The sequence below is a fragment of the Vigna umbellata genome, chromosome 1, assembly GCF_029865625.1.
Source record: "Vigna umbellata cultivar VRB3 chromosome 1, Vumbellata_1.0, whole genome shotgun sequence".
NCBI lineage: Eukaryota > Viridiplantae > Streptophyta > Magnoliopsida > Fabales > Fabaceae > Vigna > Vigna umbellata.
The window spans coordinates 20,923,071-20,949,689 of record NC_142165.1 but is presented as its reverse complement, the minus strand read 5'-3'; the positions used below and the strand labels follow the sequence as shown (position 1 = coordinate 20,949,689).

Genomic DNA, 26,619 nt, shown 5'->3' with positions numbered 1-26,619 from the left:
CAGAAATTAGATACAAATTTTGCACTTAGTAAAAATTAGACACGGATTTTTAATCATATAGATTTCCCCATATATCTCTCTCTAATTATTTAATATAATCATATATTTTGAGCTCAAATTTGAAACTTTTAATTAATTAAGTTGACACAATTCTACGTACTCAACAGTCAAAACTCTTCAAATGATCCTAAGTATTTATAGACTCATAAAATATAAGTTTCCCGTGTAGAAAAGTGGTTACTTTCATATGAGAGTTGAGAAATAGTACCTACCAAAAGGTTTTTTTTTTTTAAAATCTTTTCTGAAAAAAATGAAATGAATGAAATTTTTATAAACTAAAATTAACTTATACATAAATTATATGTACGAACTTTTTAATATAATTTCTTTAAATTGTTATTTTTAATTTCTGTGTAAGATCTTCTGAATTAAAAAATGGAATGGTTAAAGAAAAATCATCAATCCATAAAGTCAAAGATTGAGATTGGCATGGTGGTCCCTTCTTGAAAACCAAGTCACTCGTCATCACAGAAAGTCTTATATATAGTGTTATTCAGCAGAAGGTGTTCAATTTGTAATATCCCCTTATCTTCCACGGCACCACTTGAGCAATGAAATAGTACCAAAATTGTTGCATGGTTTTTCACTTTCTATTCCAATCATTACACTATGATAGGGGAGTAGAACCATGAAAACCCATTCAAACAAACACTTGCTACTTAATTTGGAACACCACTTATGATGTACACGACTATTATAACATGAAGGACAATATTAACTTCATTATTCAATTGGAAATTCATAAGATAAGGAAAATATTTCCTTGAATATTTATTGATGAAAAACATATGTTTCATAAAAAAAAAATTAAAATTAGACTTCATTATCCAGATATATCCATTGGTATCAAATTCATACACTTGTGGTGCTCTCAACTATTTTGCAGAGTTATTACTAATGTGTTCCATCCTACCACTTACAAGGTTAGTCTAATCCATGTCTTAGGTCATCATCCTACATTCATACTAGAACTTCTTGCAGTTCTCACCACATAACTCATCCTATTATATTAGTGTGGATGCTTATTAGAGTGTAAGGAATCCATACATGAATGCATATACTAAAAAGACATACATCAAAAGGATTTCCTCCATGGAATCTCCTACACTCTCATGAGTTCATACATCATCATCATACATACTTTACATTTCATATCACACATTCTCAAGTTTATTGAACAAACTTAACAACACATATACAAACTATTTGGGATTTTAAAAAATAAACTACAACTTCCATGAAACTTGAAAATTTATATTATTAAATTCAAATTAAAGATAATTGAATCAAGAACACAATGCAAACAGAATAGACACAATTGGATAATTGCGGAAATATTTATGCACTAAAAAGCAACAAAAGTCAAATATTCAACAACATAAACTACTGGAATCTTAAGTGAAAAACTACTCTAACTACAGACATCCAATCAAAGATCTGAACGATAAAAATAAAGAAATATATTTCTAGGAGTAGCTGAAAATTTTTAACTTGATTCGACGGTTAACGAAACAAAAATCACCAATTTTCCTTAGATGACTCAGAGTTGGAAAATCCAACTTGTCCAGCGAGAAGAAGTTTACCAAAATTCTCATTCAGCGATCATTGGGCTTACCCAACAAGTATACGTAATGTAGAAACGAAAATTTCACAATTTGACAGTACCAGATAACAAAAAATTGAATTTCAAATATTTTACAAGTTTGAAACATGTCAAATTTGTGGTAAACAAACCAATCCAACCAAAATCATTACATTGATTGTATATACCATTGAAAGCCCCAAATTTTATAAGACACTAAAATCCTAAAGCATATTAATTTCATAAAATTGAAGATGCTATACCCCAATTTCAATAATACACAAAAATCAAACATGTAAAAGTAAGGAATTATCTTCTATCACATTGATGGAAGTTCTTGAAGTCCACTAACACAATAAGACAACTTCTACCTGTAAAACCTTCACTTGCACAAAAAATCAAAAACATGATTTAAGCATAGAGTTGGACACAAAACATGCAAGCAGAAAATTGGAACAAAAGTGGAATGCGTACCACACAGAAAAAGCAAAAAAAAACTGAAAAACGCAAACTGGATTTCTAAAAACCTCAAACGATGGGAAGAGAAAATGAGATTTAGGTGAGATATTGAAAAGAGAAGAAATGAAGAAGTAAAAGAGGAGAAGATTGTTTGAAGAGGATGGAAAGTATGATTTTTTTTTTTTGAAGTTGTAAATTCTGTTTTTAACACAAAGGAGTTTTACACATTATATTATAGTTAAATTTTAAAAAAAAACTTTATTAAAGTATAATTTTGAACTATTCTCATATCGTTAGGGGTGACATTATAAAATGTATAATACTTGTGACTAATTATCTATTTATTAATGATTTATATATAATAATTAAAGAATAAAACTTTAAATATCTTTTTATTTATACCTATAAAATTGAATTTTTTTGATAGTTTATATTTGGTTTTTTAAAAAATTAAATTTATTCGCATTAATATTTTAATAAATAATTAAATTTGAATTATATTTTAGAATAAATTTTTTCATCTGAATTTATAAATATCTACGAATATTTTTTTATATTTAAAGAATAATGAATGATATGTTTTTTAAAACAGTACGGATAATGGATAAAAGATTACTGATACCTGGTTTGATGAATTCTATTTTGTATACAGGTGAAAAATGGAAGTGAAAGTTTAAATTTGATATGTATATTGAATAAACATATAAATTAGGTTACCTTGGAATGAATGTATATACTAGTACCTAGTAAGCAACTTTTTATCTTTACCAACCATAGTTCCGAGTGATAATGAATTGTGGAGAATGATGCACGTTGTTTAATTTTGACTTGACGTGTGTTTGATCTTCTCCTTTGTGGTTCGTTTTGGTATTTCCACACTTGAGTGTTTTCTACTCATTCCCTTTCTTATATTACTTGCGTACTCGTTTCAACTAAAATTTCCTTTTCTTCCCTTTTCAACGATCAAATCTTCCTAAGCCATTAAATACAAATGGACTTTCTTCACCACTGCCAAAACTAAAAAACAACATTAAATACAAACTTTTTTATATTCAGATCACACAAAATCGTCAATACTATACTTTAAATAAATACAAATTTTCCATAATTTTTAATGAAATTCACCTCGGATTTTCTTATCTAAAAAGTAATCAATACAGTTTTATTTAAATAAAATTATTTTATTTCTTTTGTACACATAAAATGCATTTTATCTTATAGTCCTTTTCATTTTATAATTCTACCACTCGTATTAAAAATGATATTTGATGATTTGTAGGATTTTGATCTGGCAAGTTGGACACTTTTAGCCAATTAGCTCTTTTTGTTTGGTTCACGTCTGCCCTGGTCAGTGGACGGAATATTTCTTTTTTACTTTTTAAATTACGTGAAAAATATTAAAATTGATTTATTAAAATAAAAATATCATTCTATCACTCCTAATAAGTTATACAAGTGAGATTATGTTAAATGACATTTATATCATTTCAAAAATAAGTGAGATTATGTTAAATGACATTTATATCATTTCCAAAATTTGGGTTTGTAGACATGCATAGTTTTATTTTTTCCTCTTTACTAATAAATAATTTTTTTTATGATAATAAGTGAGTGAAATTCATCTTCTATAATAAGTTGAATATTAATATTTTTGTAATAAAAATAATATTTATTATAACTAGTAAAAGAAAACTTATTTTAATAAGTAATACGATGATAGAATTGAAATTAGATTTAAAATTTATTAGGACAAATTTAGAAAGAATTCACGAAGTTTATTTTTGAGTTGCATATCAAATTTACTTTTGTATAGGTTTCTTCCAAATCTAATCATTCGTTATCAGTCTTGTAGTAATTAAACCTCAAATGAATGACTTCTTCATGTATATATTAGAGTTGTAGACTTATAGGCCTTAGGTGTTTTAGAATATTAATATTTTAGAATATTTCAAGCAAAATTTTATCATCATCTTTAGCACTGAATTTTTTGAGACTTTCCTTTGTTGCTCATGATAGAACACTGATAGCTGAATAGTGAACATAACATATGTTAGACTTCCTGTATATCTTTCCTCAATTTATGAAGAATCCTTTTAATCAATGGTATGATATAAATTTTATTTTGTAAATAGCATATCATATTCACCCCTTCATCCCATAAATGTTTAGGAGATGAATTTACATTTAACACCGCTTTAGTAATTTTTTGTAATTTTTTTTATTAACATCATTTTGTTGAGATATTTTTAAAGTAAAAAAAAATTATGATTAATATAATTTTTTTTAAGAAATCTTGAATTTTTTCATTTTTGACTTTACCTTCATTCCTTCTAATTGAAACATTATGTTTTTGTTTTAAATATGAAATTTATAAAAACTTTGAAAGAATTATCTGTAAAGATTAAAAATTTCACCGTACTCATATAATATTGGTCGTCTATTACGACTATACCATATTATTTACTACAAATTAATACAGTATTTGAGCATGGATTAAGAAAAGTATATGGAAGTGCAATGTTTTCACACTATTTTACAATACAGTTCAAACTAGGCTTATGGATTCGACCAGCATGAAAAATCTTTGGCATGGTAGTAAAGCGATGTGAAAACCGGTTTAATTAAACATTTTGATTAGAGTTAAAGTAGATTGAATTGAGTTGTGTGATTCAGTCTTTTAGTTCATATAATTTGTCAATTTCAGGGGTTAATTGGGAGGAGATATATTAGGTCAACTTTCGCATTTAATTTTTCTTCTTCATGTATAGGTAGACTGTTTGATTGGGTATTATTTTATAAAAAATTAGTTTTAAACTTGTGCATACGTAATGATGTTTGTTTAAGTTTGTTTTTGTTATATTAGTAAATATATATTATATTAAAAGATATGAGAGGTTGAAAAAAAACTAATAATAATTTTAAGTTTATAATTAAATTTTAAATAAAATCAATTTGAAAAATTATTTATAAATTTAGAAAGTCTATGTATAGAAATGTAAAGATTAATTTTTTAAAAATATAAAATATATAATATGTTAAAAAATATAGAGTAAACTCTCTAAAAATATAAAAAATAGACTATGCAAATATATATTGAGTATATTTGTTATAAATACAAATCAATGTTGGACATATTGGTCTACTGTGTATTGCTAGACTCATATAATCAGTGCATCGATAAATTCGTTTAATATATAATGTTAGACTTATCTAATTAGTATATGAACACATTCATCTAATATGTATTATTACATTCATCTAATGTGTATAAATAAACTCGTCTAATGTGTATAACAAAATATATCTAATCAGAGAATGAATAAAGTTGTCTAATGTGTATTAATAGACTCGTATAATATGTGTATAAAAAAACTCATATAATATGTATATAAACAGACTCGTCTGATGTATATTACTCATTTAATCAGTGTATGAACAAGCACATCTAATGTGTGTTGTAAGACTCGTTTAGATGAATAATTTCACTTAATGCATATGCTTAGGCTCGTCTAATTAATGCATGGAATGACTTATTTTATTTTTTATACAAAAAATATTTGTCTAATTAGTGTTAGATAGACTTGTCTAATGTATATTGCTAAACTTGTCTAATTAGTGTATGACAAACACGTCTAATGTATATTGCAAGATTTATCTAATCAGTAAATAAACATACTCGTTTAATGTGTATTAATAGACTCGTTTAATCTGTGTATGAAGAATGTTATCTAATGAATATTGTTAGACTCATCTAATCAATATATGAATGACTTGTCTAATGTGTATTGCTAATTTGGTTTAATCAATTCATCGATAACTAGTTTAATCAAAGTATTCTTAAACTCATCTAATCAACGTACGAAATGACTTGTCTAATATATTTTTGTTATACTCTTCTAATTAATGTATCTACAATATCGTCTAATGTGTATTGTTACTCATGTAATATTTTTTTCAATACTCGTCCAATACGTGTAGGAAAAGACTTGTCTAATGTGTATTCCTAGACTCATCTAATTAATGCATTGACAAACTCTTCTATTATGTATTGCTAGACTTGTCGCATAAGTATATGGTCACACTCATATAATGTGTACTGCTAGAGTCATATAATGAGTGTATGTTCAAATCTATCTAATATGTATTGCAAGACTTGTCTAATCAGTTAATGGACAAACTAGTTTAATGTGTATCAACAAGCTTGACTAATTTGTGTAAAAAAACTTGTGTAATTTTTTTTGCTAAACTTGTCTTATCAATGGACAAACTAGTCTAGTATTTGTTTATAGACTCATTAATTAATTTATGAATAAACTTGTCTAATAAGTATTTTTACACTCATTTAATGAATGTATGTAATGACTCATCTAATGATTTTTGTTAAACTTGTTTAATTAGGATATGGACAAATTTGTCTAATAAGTGTTTGTTCATACTTGTTTAAAATGTATTGCAAGACTTGTCCAATTAATGAGTGCACAAACTTCTATTGTATTAATAAACTTGTCTAATTTGTGTATGTATAAACTTGTCTAATGTATATTAATAAAATCATCTTATCATTGTATGTTGTTGGTAAATTCATCTAATCAGTGCTTAGACACTAATGAGTATTCCAAAACTCGTGTAATCATATATGAAATGTCTTGTTTAATATTTTTTTGCTATATTTGTCTATTGATTTTATGGACAAACTCATTTAATGTATATTATTAGACTTGTTTAATCAGTGCATCGATAGACCCATTTAATGTATTTTTGTTATATTTGTTTAATAAATTAATGGAATGATTCATCTAATTTGTTTGGTATATTGGTCTAATTAGTATATGGATATACTCTTCTAATGAATATTGCTAGACTTGTCTAATATGTTTTGTTATAGTAATTATGAACAATTTGGTATAATGTGTATTGTAAAATGTGTTTAATAATTTTTGTATATTTGTTTAATTAATGAATGAAATGATCCGTCTAATGTTTTTTGCTATACTGATCTAATTAATATATAAATAGACTCATCTATGTATATCGCTAGACTTGTCTAATTTTTTTTTCAATAGTTATCTAGTTAATGTATGGATAAAACTATCCAATGTGTATTGTTAAACTTATATTTTTTTTATACTCATCTAGTGCATGTTTATAGACTCATCTAATCAATGTAGGTTTAATGTATGTTTTTATGATGACAATATAAATGCATTAGTGATATATTTTAAGACAATTAATTTGTTAGCTTTTACCTTTTGTTTTAGAAATTATAAGTTATTACATTTGAAGGTGGAAATAGTAAATAATGAATAAAAAAATATAAAACAAAAATTATAATATTAAGAAGTATATATTTTTTAAACCTTTTAAATGAACTATTAAATAAAACAAAAATCATAATATTAAAAGTGTAATTTTTTTTATTAAAAATATATATTTTAAACCTTTGAAATGAATTATTAAATATAACTTTTAATTTATTCTACTTTAAATATAACTATTTAAAACTTTATATGGAGTTATATATATATCATTGCTAATTTTTATTAGATAAAACTAATTTAATTTTTACATAAAAGAGAAGAAGAATATTCAATAATAAAAATATTTATATTATTATTTGATATAAAAATGTTAAATATAATTTTTCAATTATAAATTTTTTAAAACAAAATTATTTCATCACAGGTTTTTATGTTTTACTATTAATAAACATGTATTATTTTTTAAATAATCTTATTTTAAGAAATAAAAATAAAATATATTTTTTACTTTTTATTTTATTAAATGATTAAATAATCATAAATCATAAATCATAAAAGAAAATAGTATATAAAAAAATAATACTTCAAATATTGTTAAAAATATGTTATGAAAATATTTTAATAATAATTAAAATGGGAAAGAACACGTGTTTAAATAATCATTTATTTATTTGTTTGAAATCAACTTACTTTAAACATAGGTTTAATCCTTTACTACATCCCTATTTATGTACGAATGTCTCAATTGGGTCCTCGTTTTTTAAAGTGTATCAAAATGGTCCTTAATTTTGAAAATTCATATCAATTGAGTCCTTTCCGTTAAGTTGGCTGGACGGCGTTAAAAAAATTCATGAGTGAGATGCTAAGATAACGAACGAACGCTCGTCCACCAGTGAACGAACGCTCGTCCACCACTGAACGAACGCTCGTCGACCTCTTACCGCTGGACGACCGTTCGTTCCACACTGGACGACCGTTCGTTCAGTGGTCGCCGAGCGTTCGTTCGCTGGTGGACGAGCGTTCGTTCGCTGGTGGAAGAACGTTCGTTCGTCATCTCAGCATCCCACTCATCAATTTTTTTAACGCCGTCCAGCCAACTTAACGGGAAGGACTCAATTGATATCAATTTTCAAAATTAAGGACCATTTTGATACACTTTAAAAAACGAGGACCCAATTAAGACATTCGTACATAAATAGAGATGTAGTAAAGGATTAAACCTTAAACATAATATTAATATTAATGTGGTGAGGAGGCGTTATAGTTATTCTGTTTTTTAATTTTGCAATCAACTCATGTGTTATACATTTTTTAATTTTTTTTTTAGGATTAGATTGAGTTGAGATTTTTAACTTAATCATAAAATAAGTTCCATCCAACTTGATTTTGATTTTTTGGCAATTTGTGTTAGGTTAATCTATGTTGACACGCGGGACGTGTGATCCATTCATGGTGGTCCAAAATTAAATTCATACAACATCTAACCCTGCTTAGTCAGATTTATTAAACTAGTATTTAATTTATTATTTTATATATAATGTAATATTAAAAATGTTTATAGAAAACAATATGAAATTATATTTAATCACTATCAGCATGACAGTGATTTAACAGATTCAGACTCCCAACCAAAATCTTCGGTTCATTGAAGAAAAAAACTTTCACTACTTCAATGACCAATACAATATAAAAAATAAAATTGCAACTTTAAGATTGTTTTATAAATACAATTATTTCGTTTTACATTTAATAACCTAAAAATAAGTTATACATGTTATTTTACACTTATATTATATTGATAAATAAGAATTCTCCAATTTCGTACTTTAAAAACTGACGGTAAAAATATGTCACTCTACAAAAAATTATCCCAAGGAGAGCATCGTCAACATAAAGTTTGATAGAAACATGTAAAAATTAAAATACCCCTTAACACAATATTATTGTAGCAGCCCCACTACCTTTTTCTTTCCAACTTTTTATATGAAACCAATTTGTACTTCTTAATATAAAAACTTTGAAACTTGAAAGGGCAATGCAATTGTCAAACCCTAATTAAATGAGCACCCTTTTAAGCCATTGAATGAATTCCATTTTCCAAATGATCACTTCTTGTTTTGCAACATTTTCAATGATCGATGGAAGTGGTTGTGGGGGTTAGCTTAATTGGTTCACCCTTTCTCTTTGACCTTCCAAACCTTCATTTTTTTCCCACCGTCTTTAAATTTTAAATTTTCTTTCAAAACACTTGGATTCAATACATCCAAACCCTCCTCAAAGTCCTTCGATCTGTTGACTCTCAAACGTTTCATGCCTTAATTACAATTCTACGATGAATCCAAAGTAAGATAACAATAAATATATGAATAATGTAAAAGAAAACCCTTAAGTTGTAAGCTTCTAGAAACTGCCCTTGATGATCACATATAGAATTTAAAACAATAGGTTCATTGTCGGGTTGCTATTGTGTGATCATGACATCCTAACAACAACAACAACAACGTAGAGAGCCTTACCTACCAAATACGGGAACATATCAAATAAAACCATAAAAAAATCTCAAAATCCTTAAACCATTTTTCTTTTCTTATAATAATTCACGTGTCCTCAACACAACCCATGAACGATTAAACAAAACCTTTTTGAAGTGTGCAACAACAGATTACAATGGAATTATTGGTTTGACACTAATGGAATTTAGTTATATCTCTTCGTTTCTCCGATCTTCTCGGCGAATGTGCATCACTTGCTGAGCACAAAAATATGTGGACGGCAACGATCATGTTTGATGAAGTCTTTCCATACTTTGGAGAAACAAATTAAATTCACTTTTTCATAACATTACTTTCGTTTTTGTAAGTGTTTGTGAAAAATATATTAGTGTTAGATTGAAGTCAATAATAGGTAGGCATGTTGATTGACCTAAAAATAAAATAGAAATCCTTCGTGTATATCGTGTAGTATTGCTGTAGCATCCACATTCATGAGTTCTAGAAGACAAGGAATCTCCCACAAATTTTCTCTAGGTGGTAGGTGAAAATTTTCTACTTATAAAATTCCTCAACTCTCACTTATTTTTTCCCTTGCAGCATCAATCATTCCAAAAAATTTATGTTGTCTTTCTCATATTATTAGAATCAGAAGTAGCTTGTGAAAGAAAGTTACAGAGCAGGGTTGTTGCAGTTTCACACACAGACCAAATGAGTCCTAAAAGGAACACATGGAAGTCTGTGATCTTGATCTTAGGTTGTTACAAGGTTAAGTGTCCCCTGGAGGAATCAGAAAAACAGGTTTTGAAACAAGGATCTTTCCAGAGGCTGTGTCTATCTGATGTGAGCAATTCAAGCTCCACTCAGGCCATTGAAGATCTTTCAATTTCCTTTGCTGGGTCCAAACTTTATGCATTCACACTTGAGGAGCTAAGGGAAGCAACAAACAGTTTCTCATGGAGTAATATGCTAGGAGAAGGAGGGTTTGGACCTGTGTACAAGGGTTTTGTGGATGACAAACTTAGGCCTGGTTTGAAGGCTCAGACTGTTGCTGTGAAAAGGTTGGACTTGGATGGCTTGCAGGGTCACAGGGAGTGGCTGGTTAGTTAGCTTTCTCAAGTGCCATTTTTAACTTTTCATGATAATAAACTGTTGTTTTGATCATAATTTCTTTTCTAGGCAGAGATTATATTTCTTGGACAGCTAAGGCATCCACATCTTGTCAAGTTAATTGGGTACTGTTATGAGGATGAACACAGACTGTTGATGTATGAATACATGCCAAGAGGCAGCTTGGAGAATCAACTCTTCAGAAGTATGTTTCTTTTCTCTCTTCTTATTGTGTATTTCTGATTATATCACAAGTATCTCATAAGTCAACCATGATTGTAAGATCAACCTCAATAATTATCATCAAGTGATTTAGAACTTTACATGTTCTGTTCTGTTTTATATGGTCATGCACGCATAATTGTTTCAAATCTATATGTTCTCTTGGATGCTAATGACAAATGGACAATCCCTCTTACTGATACAAAAAAAAATCGAATTCTTACATAAACTAACAGTTTCTTTTGCTGTGATACAAACAGAATACTCTGCTGCTATGCCATGGTCAACCAGGATGAAAATTGCATTAGGAGCTGCCAAAGGTCTGGTCTTCCTTCATGAATCAGATAAGCCTGTAATATACCGCGATTTCAAAGCTTCAAACATTTTACTAGACTCGGTATGTTCTGTGATCTCATGTTGCATCTCTTAATTGCTCGATCGTCTTAATTTCCATACCAAGAAATTAACTTATACTCTTTTACTTTTTTCCTTACAAATCTAGGATTTCACAGCTAAACTCTCAGACTTTGGTCTAGCCAAGGATGGCCCTGAAGGGGAAGACACATATGTAACAACACGCATAATGGGAACACAAGGATATGCTGCTCCTGAGTACATAATGACAGGTATATGCACTAACATACAAAACGTTAACCAAGTTTCTTTCATGAATTGACATCCAAAATTTGAAGGGGAAAAGGTAGACTATTTCATTCCTTACTCCCAAAAGCATGTTACAAGCCTCAATAAGAATTTCAGCACCGTAACATATTACTATAACTTACTCCCTTTATGCTGTCACTTTCATCAAACGTAAAATTCACAGCATCAGAACTTTCAACTAAACAGGCTATATTTTCTTAAGTCAAAAAAGACAGAAACTTATATTTGATGAAGGTAACTAATGAGTCATTGCCTTGTCACAGGTCACCTTACAACCAAGAGTGATGTGTATAGCTATGGAGTGGTGCTGTTGGAATTGCTTACAGGAAGACGAGTAGTGGATAAGTCTCGGTCGAATGGTGGGAAGAGCTTAGTGGAATGGGCAAGGCCTTTGCTGAGAGATCAGAAAAAACTTTATAGCATCATAGATTGTAGACTAGAAGGACAATTTCCCATGAAAGGAGCCATGAAAGTTGCTATGTTGGCTTTCAAATGCTTGAGTCCTCACCCAAATGCAAGGCCAACTATGAGTGATGTGGTGAAGGTGTTGGAGCCACTTCAGGACTTTGATGATGTTTTCATTGGACCCTTTGTGTATGTTGCCGTTAGTGAAAATGGTAACAAACATAAAATATAGCAGCTGATAGCACTCCTCAGCAAAGTAGATATAATATATATATGTATGTATATATATATATATATATATATATATATATATATATATATATATATATATATATATATATATATATATATCAGATAGAAAAAAGGTAAAAAGAAAAAAAATGGTGTTATTTTATTTTACAAGACGGCACGGTTTGGTCGTCACAATCAAGAAAGGGGAGGCAAGTAGTTGTATCAGATGTGACTGTGGCCAGAAACAGAGAGCTGCAGCAAAATGATGATTAGGGTGGAATAAGGATAATCAAATTGAACATAAGCTGTTAGAAGTGACGATGGAGTTTTCTATGGTTTGATGATATACACAAGAATGTACAAGTATAAGCACTTGCTACTAGTTCAGGATACACACTAAAATCTATTCTCAAGTAATGTATGTGACAGAAATATGGCTGGGATTATGTTTGGACATGGTTTTGGATTTCAAGGTATAGTTTAGAGAAAGTGAAAAAAACAAAAAAAAAATCCATTTAATCAGTAAACTGTAATCTACCCATTAATATATTGTTATTAGTATGATTAGTGGAGCTAATATGTCATTGCTATGATGGTTGAAAGAGTTTGGTCAATTAATTTGTTTGCCTTGAGTGCCACTCAAGTCTAATATTTAGAAATCAACACATGATGTGCTAAGACTGAGACATGATTGTCTCTTAAACATATGGTCAAGAATTCAACCTTAAATTTATGTGTATGGAAAGATAATTTTTTGAGATGTTAATCATTCTTGTACATAAAGAAAATAGTCTTTTGCTTTCGAACTAAGATTCCTAAAATAGGACATAACTCTGTAGGATACTGTTCTAATTTTAACGTGCATTCACTCAGGTGTGATTATTATTAACAACCTAACCACCTTCATATTCTAAGGTATCATTAATCTATGTAAATCTCATTAACTTAAATATTAGAGTTTTTATTAATATTTTTTTCTAAGAAAGAATTATGGCAAGATTGAAAAACAATGAAATCTTTATCGCTTTTGAAGGAACATACATTTAGGGAAAAAATTACCAAATTTTAAAGTGTGAACACAATTTTAATAGAAATAATAAATTAAACAACATAATGAAAAATAAAAAACTCATAATCCTATTATTTTAAAATTTCAAGTTTGAAACTAACTTTAACTTTCTCTTAATATATCCACTCAAGTAATTTCATCTACCATTATAAATTTTAACACTTCATCAACTATGTTGAGTTAAATTAACTACTAAAGTAAACATAAAATTAAAAACATGTCAAAATAGATTTTAATCCATGAGTGAAATCAATTTATTACGAGTTTAAAATATATTGAATTGAAAAACCTTAGTATTTTTAAATATTGATTAAACTAAATCTGATTTATTTAGCTTATGAATTAAATAAGTTTGTCCAAGTTAAAAATGAATTAATTGATAATCCATCAGCAATAAAATTTTTAATTTTTAATCATTTTTTTCATATGTTTTTTCTTATAATTATTTACTGAATTTGTGACATACAAAAAAAGCTAATCAAGATTGAGCTAACCCCTTCTAAATCAATCATTATAAAAATGCATTGGCTGACCTAGATACCCTTCTCCCAAAATCCAATTGCAACACTTATTTTTTCAGGTCATATCATATAAAAATACACAACACAATAATCTATTTGGTGAAAGTAATAACTATCAACTCCAAATAAGTCTCAATCATCCAATATAAATAAGTGTTATCAAACCGGATCAATCAATATGTGGTTAAAATACTAAGTCAATGGATAAAAGGTTAACCACATGACTAATATATTATTAAATATAACTTTATATTATTCATGTTTTTCGTTTGATATCTTATTGACGGGATAATAAACAAATCTTAGACTCTTCTTCAACAGTTTAATAACAAAGAGTAGCAAACAACAAATAAGTGAACATGGCTAACAAAAGAGACAAGAGGATGAGAAGGCTAAATTCTTTTTTACACTTTTCGAAGATGGTTCAAATTGAATATCCCAATTATATTATTTGGTTTCGTGAATGAATTTTATGGATATGATGTTAAAAAACTATTAAACGTTAAAATTATAATTTATTAATACAAATTTAAGTCAGTTGTATAACATTATTTATTATTTATATATTTTATTTATAGTTAACTTGAGAGTTTTAATATTAATTTATGCCAAAAACTAAACATTAGAACATGATATTAAATATTTATAAATAGTGTTAACCTATTTGTACTGTATGGCCACCTGATCAGATATTGACTGAGTGATCTAGGACTAACATATCAGAGTTCACAGCAAGTAATCATTTGGTGAGACATCAAAGACAATTGAATGATCATAAAAACTTAAAAACCTTAAGTATCATCCATAATTAGGTAAATACGTAAAACGTACTTACCACATATTTGGACCATGATTACAACTATATTAATTACAAGCTTATTTCAAAATTTATAAATACAGGTCTGAGGTATGAGATAAGAAAGTTAGTAATTACATTTTATTGCTAATTTAAAACTTTATTATAATAATCAATTAACTATATAACTAATTTGAGCGTTTTTAACAAAGAAACACTCATGGTTTAGAGTTAGAATTCCAAGAACATAAGAAAACTTTATAACGGAGGATGATGATGTTGAAAAAAAAATGTGAAAAAGTATTTTAATTGCTATTCTTAACCGTAAAAATTGATAAAAATAATGTGTTTCTCGCATTATTTTAAAAAAAAATTGTTAAACTTTAGACTTTGTTATTAATATTATTTTAAAAAACAAGAAATATATGTTTATAAATATTGTTAAATTTTGTTTTAATTCTGTAAACTATTTCTCTTGGTTTTCGTAGTTATGGTAATATAAAATCTTCAAAATGGTCTTCACCACAGTAGAAATGTGACACGTGTTTCATATAAAGTTGTTATATTAACGAGAACTGTGACGTGACGTTTTGGAATACGTATCAAATTGTTATTGAAAAGAAGAATAATAGGATTCACTTTTTGAAAAGTTAAAATTTACGATGACACGACTAATAAAAAATTTAAAAGGTTAGACTCAAATATATCTTTAAACGAAAACTAGAAGAAAAAAAAACCATATCTGAGTTACTTTGAATTGGTCTAAAAGTATGTGGAGCAGGCCACATGGAATCAAAGAATATCTCACAAGGATATGAAGAGAAACTGAATCATATAACTATTTGAATAAGATCTGAATAAAATAAGTAAAAATTATATATAATTCTTAACTTTATACTTCAATTAAAAAAGAAATAAAGAATGTCTTTTATCTATGATTCCTTGTACCTTGAGAGGGATGATTAACAAAACTGGTGATAAGCCACTATCCTTCGTATATTTATGCAATTGATATTAATTAATTCTAAGCGTTCTATCACCCAAATTTAAAAAATTTCTCATGACACCATATATAAATATGATGCAATATGTTATTTGGTAATAAGATATACTTACGTAGAAATGAAAAATAAAAGAGAAAGAACGAAAGATGAATGTAAGAAAAAGAAAGACAACTTTTATTAATATGTGGAAACGTAACATACAAAGTAGCATAGATAAAAGGTATATATATATATAGGGAAAAAGAAGAGAATGGTATAAGCAATTAGAAGAAGGATAAGAGGTATAGTTTATTACCCTCTAAATAGGGCTGGGTACAGTTCACTTAAAAACCATAAATTATAGTTTATCTATACGGTTTTGTACTTAAAAAACTTAAACCATTTTTACTAAAAACCAATTATACTGTTTAATAGTTTAGTTTGAAAATACTGAACTTATTGTATAGTTAACTGTTAACTGGAGTTAACTGGAGTTTAGATCATTCTCTTGTCTCAATTTTTTTTCAACTCGTGGTCATTGAAAGCTTGTCATTGTGCCCAAATGATGAACACACGTTTTCGTGTATAATCTCCAAGATATTAAAATGTAATTTTCTTCTTTTCTGGATTATCTAATTGAAAAGGGGAAGATGATGTTTATGTAGGATTCTAAAAAATTTCTAGAAATTTGTTTCAAAAATGAGTTGAAACATGTAGTATCATAGTTACTTATTTTAATAAGATTTCTTATTTTTAGATCTATTGATTTTATAGAATTAAATTAGATTTAAAACTAATTGTTGTTAAAAACTTGTTTCAATAACCTTATTTAAAAAATTTTGTTTAAGAAAACTTATTTCGAAAGGCTTCGTAATAAAGAAAACATATCATAAAAATTAAAATGGTCATTTCAAAAATTATAGAACAACAATTAATAATTATGGGGTGCAGTGAGCAAAAGCCTGACACGTATTATCATTCATAAACAATTTGTAGAAAAATTTGGATCACTGTTAATTTTAGACACAATGCTAATATTTAACACCAGTATCAAAACATTCCCTTAGTTTGAGTTAAAATAGTTTACTAGACTAAACTATAGTTAACTAAAAAAAATACTTAATTCAATTCAATTAATTGAACTTAGTTCAGTATAGTTTTCATACACTAATTTATAGTTAATTATAAATTTGTATAGTGGAGTAAACTACAGGGCCGTTTGCCCACCCCTAGTACATTATGTACACTACAAAATATTACTGAATAAAGTGACAAAGATGTTTTTATTAATATTATAGATTTTTATTCTTGACTGTGAATTAAAAGCTTTAAATAAGTTGATGGAAAGGAACTCTAAATTCATACTTTGAAACTCAAAGAACCAAAATCATAAAATTAATTTTGAAAAACCAAAAGTTCAACAACTAATAATTCTTCTAACTTGTTTATCACATATTTATTTAATTCAAAATATATTTTTTACAGTAACCATTTGCATAAAAATTAAAATCTTTAAACATAAATCCCTAATCATATACTATTGTTAATTTATTTTTACTAAAAAAACACAAAATTTCAAAAAGGTTCGGCTTTCTCCTTTGTTTCTCTTCCTTTGCCAGTGAGTTAAAACTTGAGAATCAAGAGAGTGACTACTGATCCGCGATAACGACTAGTTCCGTGTAATGGCGGCCTCCGTCGCACACGGCGGTACTCTCACTGCGCACGACCGCCAGATTCTGACGGCGGTGAACGCCGGAGCGTCGAGCCTGTCGTTGGCCGGTTCCACCTTCATTGTACTCTGCTACCTTCTCTTCAAGGAGCTTCGCAAGTTCTCCTTCAAGCTTGTTTTCTACCTCGCTCTCGCTGTACGCTTCCCCTTCACCAGATCTAAAACCCTGCGTCTCCTCTCTGTATTTTAATCCTTGCTTCTAATTCTTCATTCGTTAGTTTACTAACACCGGACGGTTTGCAAACACGGCGTGGCGCAATGCGCTTTGGCCTCTTCAATTGAAATTACGTATAGTCGATTTCACACTTGATGTTTGTTTTTTCTTCTTGAAACCTAATTGCTTGTTTTTGAACTAGGTTTCTAGTTGCTTCTTTTCAGTGGTGTGATTTGTCGATTAGGTTTTTAGAACGAATGAGCATAAAATAACTGTTTTCGAAGATAAATTTATTGAACTTGTGACTTCAAGTTGCGCTAGAATTAGGAGCTTAATTATGGAGAACCTAAGGTTAAGTTAAACCTACTTTTCAAAAAAAAAAAAGTAAAATTAGGTGTTAAGCTAGTAGACATATGACACTGTTTGAATAAACTTCTCAAAAAACACTCAATCTTAGAGGAGTTGAAAATAAGAAAATAAGAAAAAAAAGAGGAATTACGCTTTTTCTGGAAGTTAAAATTAGTTTATAAGCTAGGTTTCTCTGCTTATTCAGAACTTGATTTTAACTAATGAATTAGCTACTTTTTTAACTTGTGGGAAAAACTTTGTTCACTTTGCTTTCTTGGTTTCTTCTTATCCTACAAGTGATTCTTGGTAAGTTTATCCAAACAGTGCAATATATTTGTTGTAAAAGTTATCAGATGTTACCAGAGTGTTATTGACTTCAATTCTAATTGTAAAAGCTACTTTATGAGTATATGTTGATAAAAACTGTTATATTGCTAGACAACATATTTTGTTAAGCATCTAACTTTTTTATAATTTTTTTATTCTTGTTTCTTGATGCCCTTAACCATTTTATTCTGCTTTTCCAATGCTCTGCTCTATAATTGAAAGAAGTAGATCCTTTAACATTCCAGGAAGCTTATGTGTCTGTTCCTTTGCACTGGTTATTTGGTTATCCATGTGTTTTTTTTTCTGATCCGTAATGCTCTTTTTATTACATTTTTGTCAATTGCAGGATATGCTTTGCAGTTTCTTCAGCATAATAGGGTATACATGCTTCTTTAAATGTATGTATCAACTGAAGTTTTTCATCATGTGATTGATGGAAGTTTCATTTTGATGCAGGGACCCGTTCAAAGGTTTATTTTGTTATGCTCAGGGCTATAGCACACATTTCTTTTGTGTGGCATCTTTTCTATGGACTACAACAATTGCTTTTACCCTGCACCGCACTGTTGTAAAACACAAAACTGATGTTGAAGATTTAGAGGCCATGTTTCACTTGTTTGTCTGGGGTATGCAGCTATGTATAAATCAACTTTTATTAACCTTCGTTTTAAGAAATAGCTTAGTTTGCCATAATCTTCACATTCTGTAACTTCACAACCCCATATTGTTTAATCTGAAAAAGATTTTTTAGACCAAATTAATGCTAATCAAATGGCCTTAGGTCTTGGTTATGTACCAAGAGTAATAGCGCTTCCTTCTGTGTTCTAAGCTCAATTATTTCATTAGCAACATTCAATTCTAAGAGCTGATCTGGTAAATCCTTTTGCATTTATAGGTACTTCCTTGGTTATGACTGTTATGCGCTCTATCGGTAATGACCATAGACATTTAGGTGCATGGTGTTGGACTCAAACAGGTCGCACAGGGAAGGCAAGTATTAAATGGAGACTAGGAGTGCATACCACAATGCTTTTATATTTCTCCTGGAAATTTCTGTTATTCCCTCTTGGTTCTTTCATTATACATATTGTATACATGGATTTTCAATTAATTTAAGAGGCTCCTACAATGCAGGGTAGTTTCCTTTTAAATTTAAAAAAATTAAAAGTAAATTGACTTCAAATGTAATTTTAATTGACTCAAAAGTTATGATAGTTCTCTGTCGTAAATGTAGGAAGGGGTAAATTGTGGTGGTGTGGGCTTTTGTTATCAATTTGTAATTACGATTTGTTCACCCCTTTTAAGTTATGGTAAAACTATAACATTAGGTGTTTTAGTTCAAGTAAAAATGATACCAAGTCAGGTATCCCCTTTCAATAATTGTGTTGATATTCTAGAAACCTGGTTGTGTCAAGTTTCCCCCCTTATGTAATTTGCCATTCTCTAAATACAAATGGACTGGAAATGAAAGTAAGGATTTGGTTTCCTGTGAGAAGAATATTTTCCTTGTAGCAACTCTTTATTATTCAAAATCAAATATGTAGTTATTAAAATGAAAGAAAAAAAATCCATGCAAGAAATGTTTAAGCAGATGATTTTTCTATACAACATTTTCTCTGCCTTTTTTTTAGGGTATAGGATGCTCGTAATTGTGGCATTATCTAGTGTGTGATGTTAATGATGATTAAGAATAAGAACAATGATCTCCCAATTTTCTGCAACTTTGCAGTGTTAAAATGTTGTGTACGTGTGTCTTGTTTACAGATTAGTCATTAGTTTGCTAATTTTCCTTAGGTAATTCCTTTTTGTATGCAGGCGGTTCATTTTGTAACATTTTACATGCCACTCTGGGGTGCAATTCTGTATAATGGGTTCACATACTTTCAAGTAATTCGCATGCTGAATAATGCAACCCGTGTATGTACCAAATTTTGCTGATTATTTCCCAAACAAAAATTGCTTGTTTAAGCATATTTTTTGAGACCTTATTTTCTTGTTTCGTGGAATTTCAGATGGCGGTTGGTATGTCAAGCCAAACTTTCGTGTCAGATACAAGAGATAACATGAGGGTATTTTATTCTATTGTCACCAGAATCCAAGATTTGAAATATAAGGATCCATATACATGTATTGGGAAATGATCTCTCCCCCAAAAAAATGATCAAAAAGAAAACACTTGATGCACTTTTATTTGTTTCTAGCAGCTATATTGTAGTGATCCATACTAACTTTATTTTATGATTTACATTCTGTGATGAGGCTTTTTGATTTTAATCTATTCTTTTCGTGCAAATGCCTTATTTAGACTAGGTTTGTTTAGAAATAAGAGTGTTTGGTAGAGAGGGTAGAAAACAAGTTAAATGGAAATAAGTAGGTAGAGTGGAAATAGATGAGAAATAAAATGAAAATTAAGTTTTTGGTTGAAGAGAAATAGAGAAGAGATGATGAAAGATATAGAGACACTAGTAGAAATAGGTGAGAAATAGTACACTGGGTCCACCATTTTTTATTATTTCTCTCCTTTTCTCCTATTAGATATCTATAATTTTATCTATCTTCACTCATCCTCTCAATGAAACCCACCATAAGGGAAGTTGTCGCACAATATATGTATATTATAATGTATTTGGCACCAAACTTTTCATGAATAAAATAAAATTAATTTTCTGTTCTATGATTTCTAATGTGGTTTAGAGAAGCTTACCACTTAAGTTTTTGTTGTTGGGATTTTCTCAAGTAAATTAATATTCATGCTTAAATCAAATTACTTAAGAGGAAACCGTTATTCTCAGTTGCATCTACATTCTCACCGATCTGTAGTGTTTTCTGGTTTACACTGCAGGCTCTGAATCGCTGGGGATACTATCCACTAATTCTGATTGGATCATGGGCTTTTGGAACTATTAACCGTATTCATGATTTTTTTGAACCCAACCATAAAATCTTTTGGCTCACATTTCTTGATGTTGGAACAGCTGCTCTTATGGTATCAGCAAGTAACCATACTATTTTATATTTAGCTCTATTTTCTGTAGACTCAGCATGATTGTACTTTGCTTTCAAATCCTCTCTTATAAACTTGTCACCTTCACTGATCTCCTAGCACCCACCTGATCACACTTATGTCATCTTCACTACTATATGCTAATAACATAGTAAAATGAATTATCTAACTTATATCACTGATACATATTTTGTTTTAGTCCCTATATTTTTTAGATGTAATGGTGTGTAGTGGATTAAAAAGGGAATGTTGGAGAGTAGAACAATTAGTTTCTTGGTGTAGCAACTAAAATGTTTAAGATGTACCTGTGAAAATGAGTAGAATAAGAACCAATGGAATGATTAAAGCTTTGATGTATTTATGCATTTGACTTGATTGGTGTAAAGATGTGGGTACAACTTGTTAAAGTTTATTTTTTCCGACATCTTTGAGCTAAAAATACAAATATTCATTTTGACATCTCATGTTTAAATTATAAAATTCTGATTTCACAAGCCTATAAAAGGGTATGTTTGGGTGTTTGGTCACTGAACCACAATAAATGCAATAAGTTAAATGGTACGTAGGTTTTGTTGTGGTTTGACTTTATTCCATTTTATGCAGCATGTAGATGTGCACTTTTATTACTAATCTAATTGTGTCAGCTTTACTGGTGGACGTGTCTTGCCCCGGTCCTGCATGATTTGTGTTGTAGCTTAGCAGTTAACCTGCTACTCTTGTTTTCTCCCTATTACTTTAACTTCCTCATCTTGCTATCTAATCTTGTGCTTGTCAAAGCTGAATTTGCTCAACGATTATTCTTTGGGGAAACATGAAAAACATTAGGTTATTTCTTACAATTTAAACACTAGATGATGCCAAACAATTGTAAGAACATTTTCTATCAGCATTGTATCCCTTCAGTTAATCACCTCCCCTTTTTTACTGGTATGTTATGCGTTTTTTTTTCAGTGAATGTAATGGCTTCCCTTGGTGATTGGTATTGATTTGATGTTGTGATAATCAATGAAGTTCAACTTTGTGAAAAATACAGATACTTTGTATCTTGCTAAGCTATCTCACTTTATCTACATACTGCAGGGCCTCTTCAACTCAATTGCTTATGGTCTCAACTCTTCTGTACGTCGGGCAATTTGTGAAAGACTGGACAAGTAAGTACTGGCTATTCATCTTTGAGAGATAACACTGGATTTCTTTTTCTAATTAACGTCAGTCTAGTTGTAATATCTTCTCCCATGTTCTGAATTTAATGTATAAACTTTGATAAGATTTTAAGACTTGGGGAATCTAGTATAGTCGTTAAGGGGAGAGAACCAAACACTTAAGCACTCTGCTGAACATCATGTATTACTAGATGTGACTCTTAAACACCCTATGATACACAGGTCTCTATTATAGAACCCCTTGAGTGCTGACACCTCAGTGGCAAACATTCTATGACACATAGTAGCATTTCACTCAACTTTCATGTTGGTTAGAATACTCTACCAGTTAAAATCCTTTGTAGGTTACCCTTTCTGAGACACAGACAACCATATCTGATAACAACTGATAAACACCAAAGCAGTTGAGGAACCCACCCTTAAAGTCTATCTGTCAAGAGGAGAGAATCAAGCACTTGAATACTCTATTGCAGTGTTGTCAAACTCGAGAATTGTAAGAGGATTGGAAGGGGAATAAAAAGTTATAACTCAAAGATCGTAACTGGACTCATAAGAGTTATGCTTATACAAAAAATTATATTCATAGACCTGTGCATGCATTAAAAATAATATAGACAATAAAAATAATACATAATAAGTCTTAAGTAATAGGATCCCATACATAAATAAAAATAGATTCTCAATTCATAAAATTACTCATAAAACAACTAATAAATTTATAGAGGCTTAATACAAACACAGAAAAAACACTAAACAGAACAGAGTGAGCGTCTGTGACTGTGAAGGCAACACAAGGGATGATGACAGTGTGTGCTGTGATGCCAAACAATAAGATTAGTTTCATCTCTGATATCGTATCTTTGAGAAAATTATTGGTTATACTTCATGTATAGCACATCATGCAATTTTTTATGGTCAAGAGAGGCAAACCAAGAGAGGTAAATTTTTTAATTTAGTTTCTTAGAAGTAATGGAAGGACTTCCGTAGAATGAAACAATAGCTCTAATAGACATTTTTGAGGAAACCAAAAGAGACCACTAAACCATCCAATAAGAACAATAAAAGAGAAACCCTAGGTTTAACTAGGAAACGATAATCCTTTAAACACGTTGGAAAAGGGCAACCAGGGGCCAAAGCAGGGAGGCGGAGGTCTAGCGAGCCCGGTCGAGGTGGCATGACGATCTCCGGTGTGTGGAAGACAGTGCATGGATGTCACGTGCCAAGCAGCAGTGAGGACAGATAGCACGCATGGCGACACAGGGAGTAGAGATAAGCTTCGGGATCGATGGTGTTGGCTGACACTCAGGGAGGTGCTCCAGATACCTTGGTCGTTAGACAAAACTGTGATGGTGGCTGGCGGCGGTGGAAGGAAAATCGTGACAAGAATGCACCAGAGAGAACTGGACCAGATAAGTGGGCTCAACTTAAGATTAAAAAAGAGAGAAAGATATATTTTAGAGGACTTGAAATATTCCTTGTATGATCTTTTATTTATAATGATAGAAATCTGATACAATGAGAAGATGAAAGATCATAGGACTGCATTATAATTCTAGATACAAAACTAGGTACAACTCACAGGTACAACAAAAAGTAGTTCTCAACGCAACTACTTTCTGTCCAATTGGTAAATCAGTTGTTGGGCATACATGGTTGTGTACTTTTTAAAACAGGACCTGATGGTAACATTGATCACTATAAAAGCCAGACTTGTTTTCAAAATGTACACAAAATCTATGAGCAAGATTATATTGACACTTTCTCTCCTATTGCCAAAGGGACGTCTATTTGATTTCTCTCTTCCATTGCAACTATTCATCATTGGACTTTGTTTCAACTTGAGAAAAAAATGCATTTCTATATGATGACCTTGATAAAAAAAGTCTACATGAAGCAACCTCTTGGATTTGTTGTTTAAGGGGAGTAATTTAATACGGTGTGTTACCGGTGTTGGTTCTTAATGGCCCAGGTAATCACCCCATGCATGTGGAATGACACATGCATTGTTTGAACAGTCATCCAACAGTTTGGAATAACACGAACTGATGCTGATTATTCTTTGTTTTATTGTCATTCTCCCCAAGGATGTATCTTTCTCATTGTACACGTGGACGACATTGTTATCATAGGTAGTGATTAGGTTGGTATTGTACAACTAAAACAATATGTTGCTAAAAAATTCCAGACAAAAGATCTTGGACATCTAAGGTATTTCCTTGGTATAGAAGTGCGACAATCGCATGACGATTTGGTCATATCTTCTACAAAAAATGCGCTCAACATTCTAGAAGAATTAGGGAAGATAAATGCTAAGCTTGTAGACACATCAATGGATTTAAGTGTCAGACTTGTACATAACCAAGGGAAACCTTATTCTGATCCTGAGATACAAAAGGTTAGTTGATAAGCTAAATTATCTCAGACCCATCCTGATATCGGCCATGATCCATCCTATGCTATTTAAGTCCTGTAGTTGTTGTGGGTCATGATACAACCTGCCGGAGGTGGTGGTGTCAGTGGGTAGGTGAAACAGAGAAGTGGTTGCAGCGCTGGGTGTGTATGTGGGGTATTTTATTAATTTTTGTTTGGTTTTGGGTTGGGTTGGATGACTCAACCGTAGTTTTTCTAAGAGTATTACTGGGCTGGGTTAGGTTTATAACCACAGAATGAAAACTCAAACAGAAAGGAAAACTAGGGTTACAAGCTGCCTCGGGGTGGGTTGGGTTGTGCTGTCTCGAGATTTCCTTTTAAAGACTTGTAACCAATTCAGAGATAGATTGCTTCACCATCCCTACATATAACCAATTATTGAAGAACTTGATAACATGAAACTTTTGATTAGTGGGGAGTGTTGCACTAGTCAAATTTTTGTAAAGACTATGGTGTCTTTAGTCTTTTGCAGAGACTTGAAAACTTGAGTACTGTCCATTTCACTTATCTTACATTCCTAAGTGTCTTTGATGAGACAAATTTGAAAGGTGCCCGCCTGTGAGGGGGATTTTGGGCATAGGAAGTCCATTTAGGGAGCCAGAGAAATGCATTCAAAAGTAATGATTTATGGTGTGAGCATTCAATTTACTCTTTATTTGCCATGCAATGGGTCATTTCTTGTGTTGAACTAGTTCACCGAAATTCTGTGTGCAACAACAGTCTTTGTGGAATCAATTTGGTAAACTGATAATTATTAGTCTACTGATGGGCTCATAATTTGGGGGTACTTGGTGCAGTAGGTCCAAAATATGTTAGGCTTTTGTTTCATTTTTCAACCTTGTACATATGACGTAAATCATTTATTCAATTTTTTTACCATTTAATTATAGATGCCTATTTGTTTTTGCTTTATGCAGTACATTTAATTTAAAACATGTAACCAAATTTGCTTCTCTCATTTATCTCATGCCAGGTTCTGGCCTGAGAGATTATCCAGATGGCTCCCTAACAATTTGAAGTATAAGAATCTACAGCAAGAAAGTGAACTAGTTTTGTTCAAAACGGAAGAAGATCAATAACAGTGAATGGGACATATTGTGATCCTTCATACCATGTGACATTTCTTATTCTAGTTTACTGAGAGGCTGTTTTTATAGACAACGTATGATCTGCGGGCAGCAAAGATTCCAGGCTGTTTGTTGCTCTGCTGCTTCAATTATGTGAACCCTGGCATTCGTCACTGAATTTATGGTGCTGGTGATCCTTTTCTAGCATATCACAGGATGGAAAACTTAATTTGGAACCTGCTTCAGCTAGTTGAGACTTCTTGGGACTACAGAAAATGCTTTTATCGTTTTAGCAAGTCTCAAACTCTCATGTGATTTATCTTTAAGAAGTCTTGACACATAGGATCACTGTATGTATAGGTTAGATGCACTTACAGATTGTTTCAAATTGCTGAACATTTTTCCCCCTAAATTTGCTGTGTATGTAGTCTCAACCTATAAAGTATTAAGTTTTAAACACATGCCCATCCATATCTTTTCTTTATTCTTTTTTCCATATGTATAGTTTATTCTAACCCAAAATAAAATCATTTAGGTTTTGTATCTGGA

The 26,619-nt window shown here is 30.3% G+C and overlaps 2 protein-coding genes across 3 annotated transcripts; both read left to right on the top strand.

Moving 5' to 3' along the window:
- Positions 1–9,987: 9,987 nt before the first annotated feature.
- On the top strand, positions 9,988–13,063 carry LOC124842349 (serine/threonine-protein kinase RIPK-like). Its single transcript, XM_047318812.2, has 6 exons — positions 9,988–10,388; positions 10,495–10,949; positions 11,028–11,163; positions 11,441–11,577; positions 11,683–11,806; positions 12,107–13,063. Exons 1-6 carry the CDS (start codon positions 10,343–10,345, stop codon positions 12,478–12,480), a joined length of 1,272 nt encoding a protein of 423 aa, XP_047174768.1. The 5' UTR covers positions 9,988–10,342; the 3' UTR covers positions 12,481–13,063.
- Positions 13,064–17,417: 4,354 nt separating this feature from the next.
- Positions 17,418–26,554, top strand: GCR1 (G-protein-coupled receptor 1). 2 transcript variants are annotated; one of them, XM_047318806.2, is made up of 9 exons: positions 17,418–17,713; positions 18,753–18,784; positions 18,863–19,032; positions 19,302–19,396; positions 20,222–20,323; positions 20,419–20,475; positions 21,249–21,402; positions 22,491–22,561; positions 25,977–26,554. In XM_047318806.2, the coding sequence occupies exons 1-8, from the start codon at positions 17,531–17,533 to the stop codon at positions 22,547–22,549; spliced, it is 852 nt and encodes a 283-aa protein (XP_047174762.1). In that variant the 5' UTR covers positions 17,418–17,530; the 3' UTR covers positions 22,550–22,561; positions 25,977–26,554. The 2 variants fall into 2 exon arrangements, with proteins under 2 accessions (XP_047174762.1, XP_047174761.1); XM_047318805.2 differs by having other exon boundaries at positions 17,422–17,713; positions 21,249–21,392.
- The last annotated feature ends 65 nt before the right edge of the window (positions 26,555–26,619 follow it).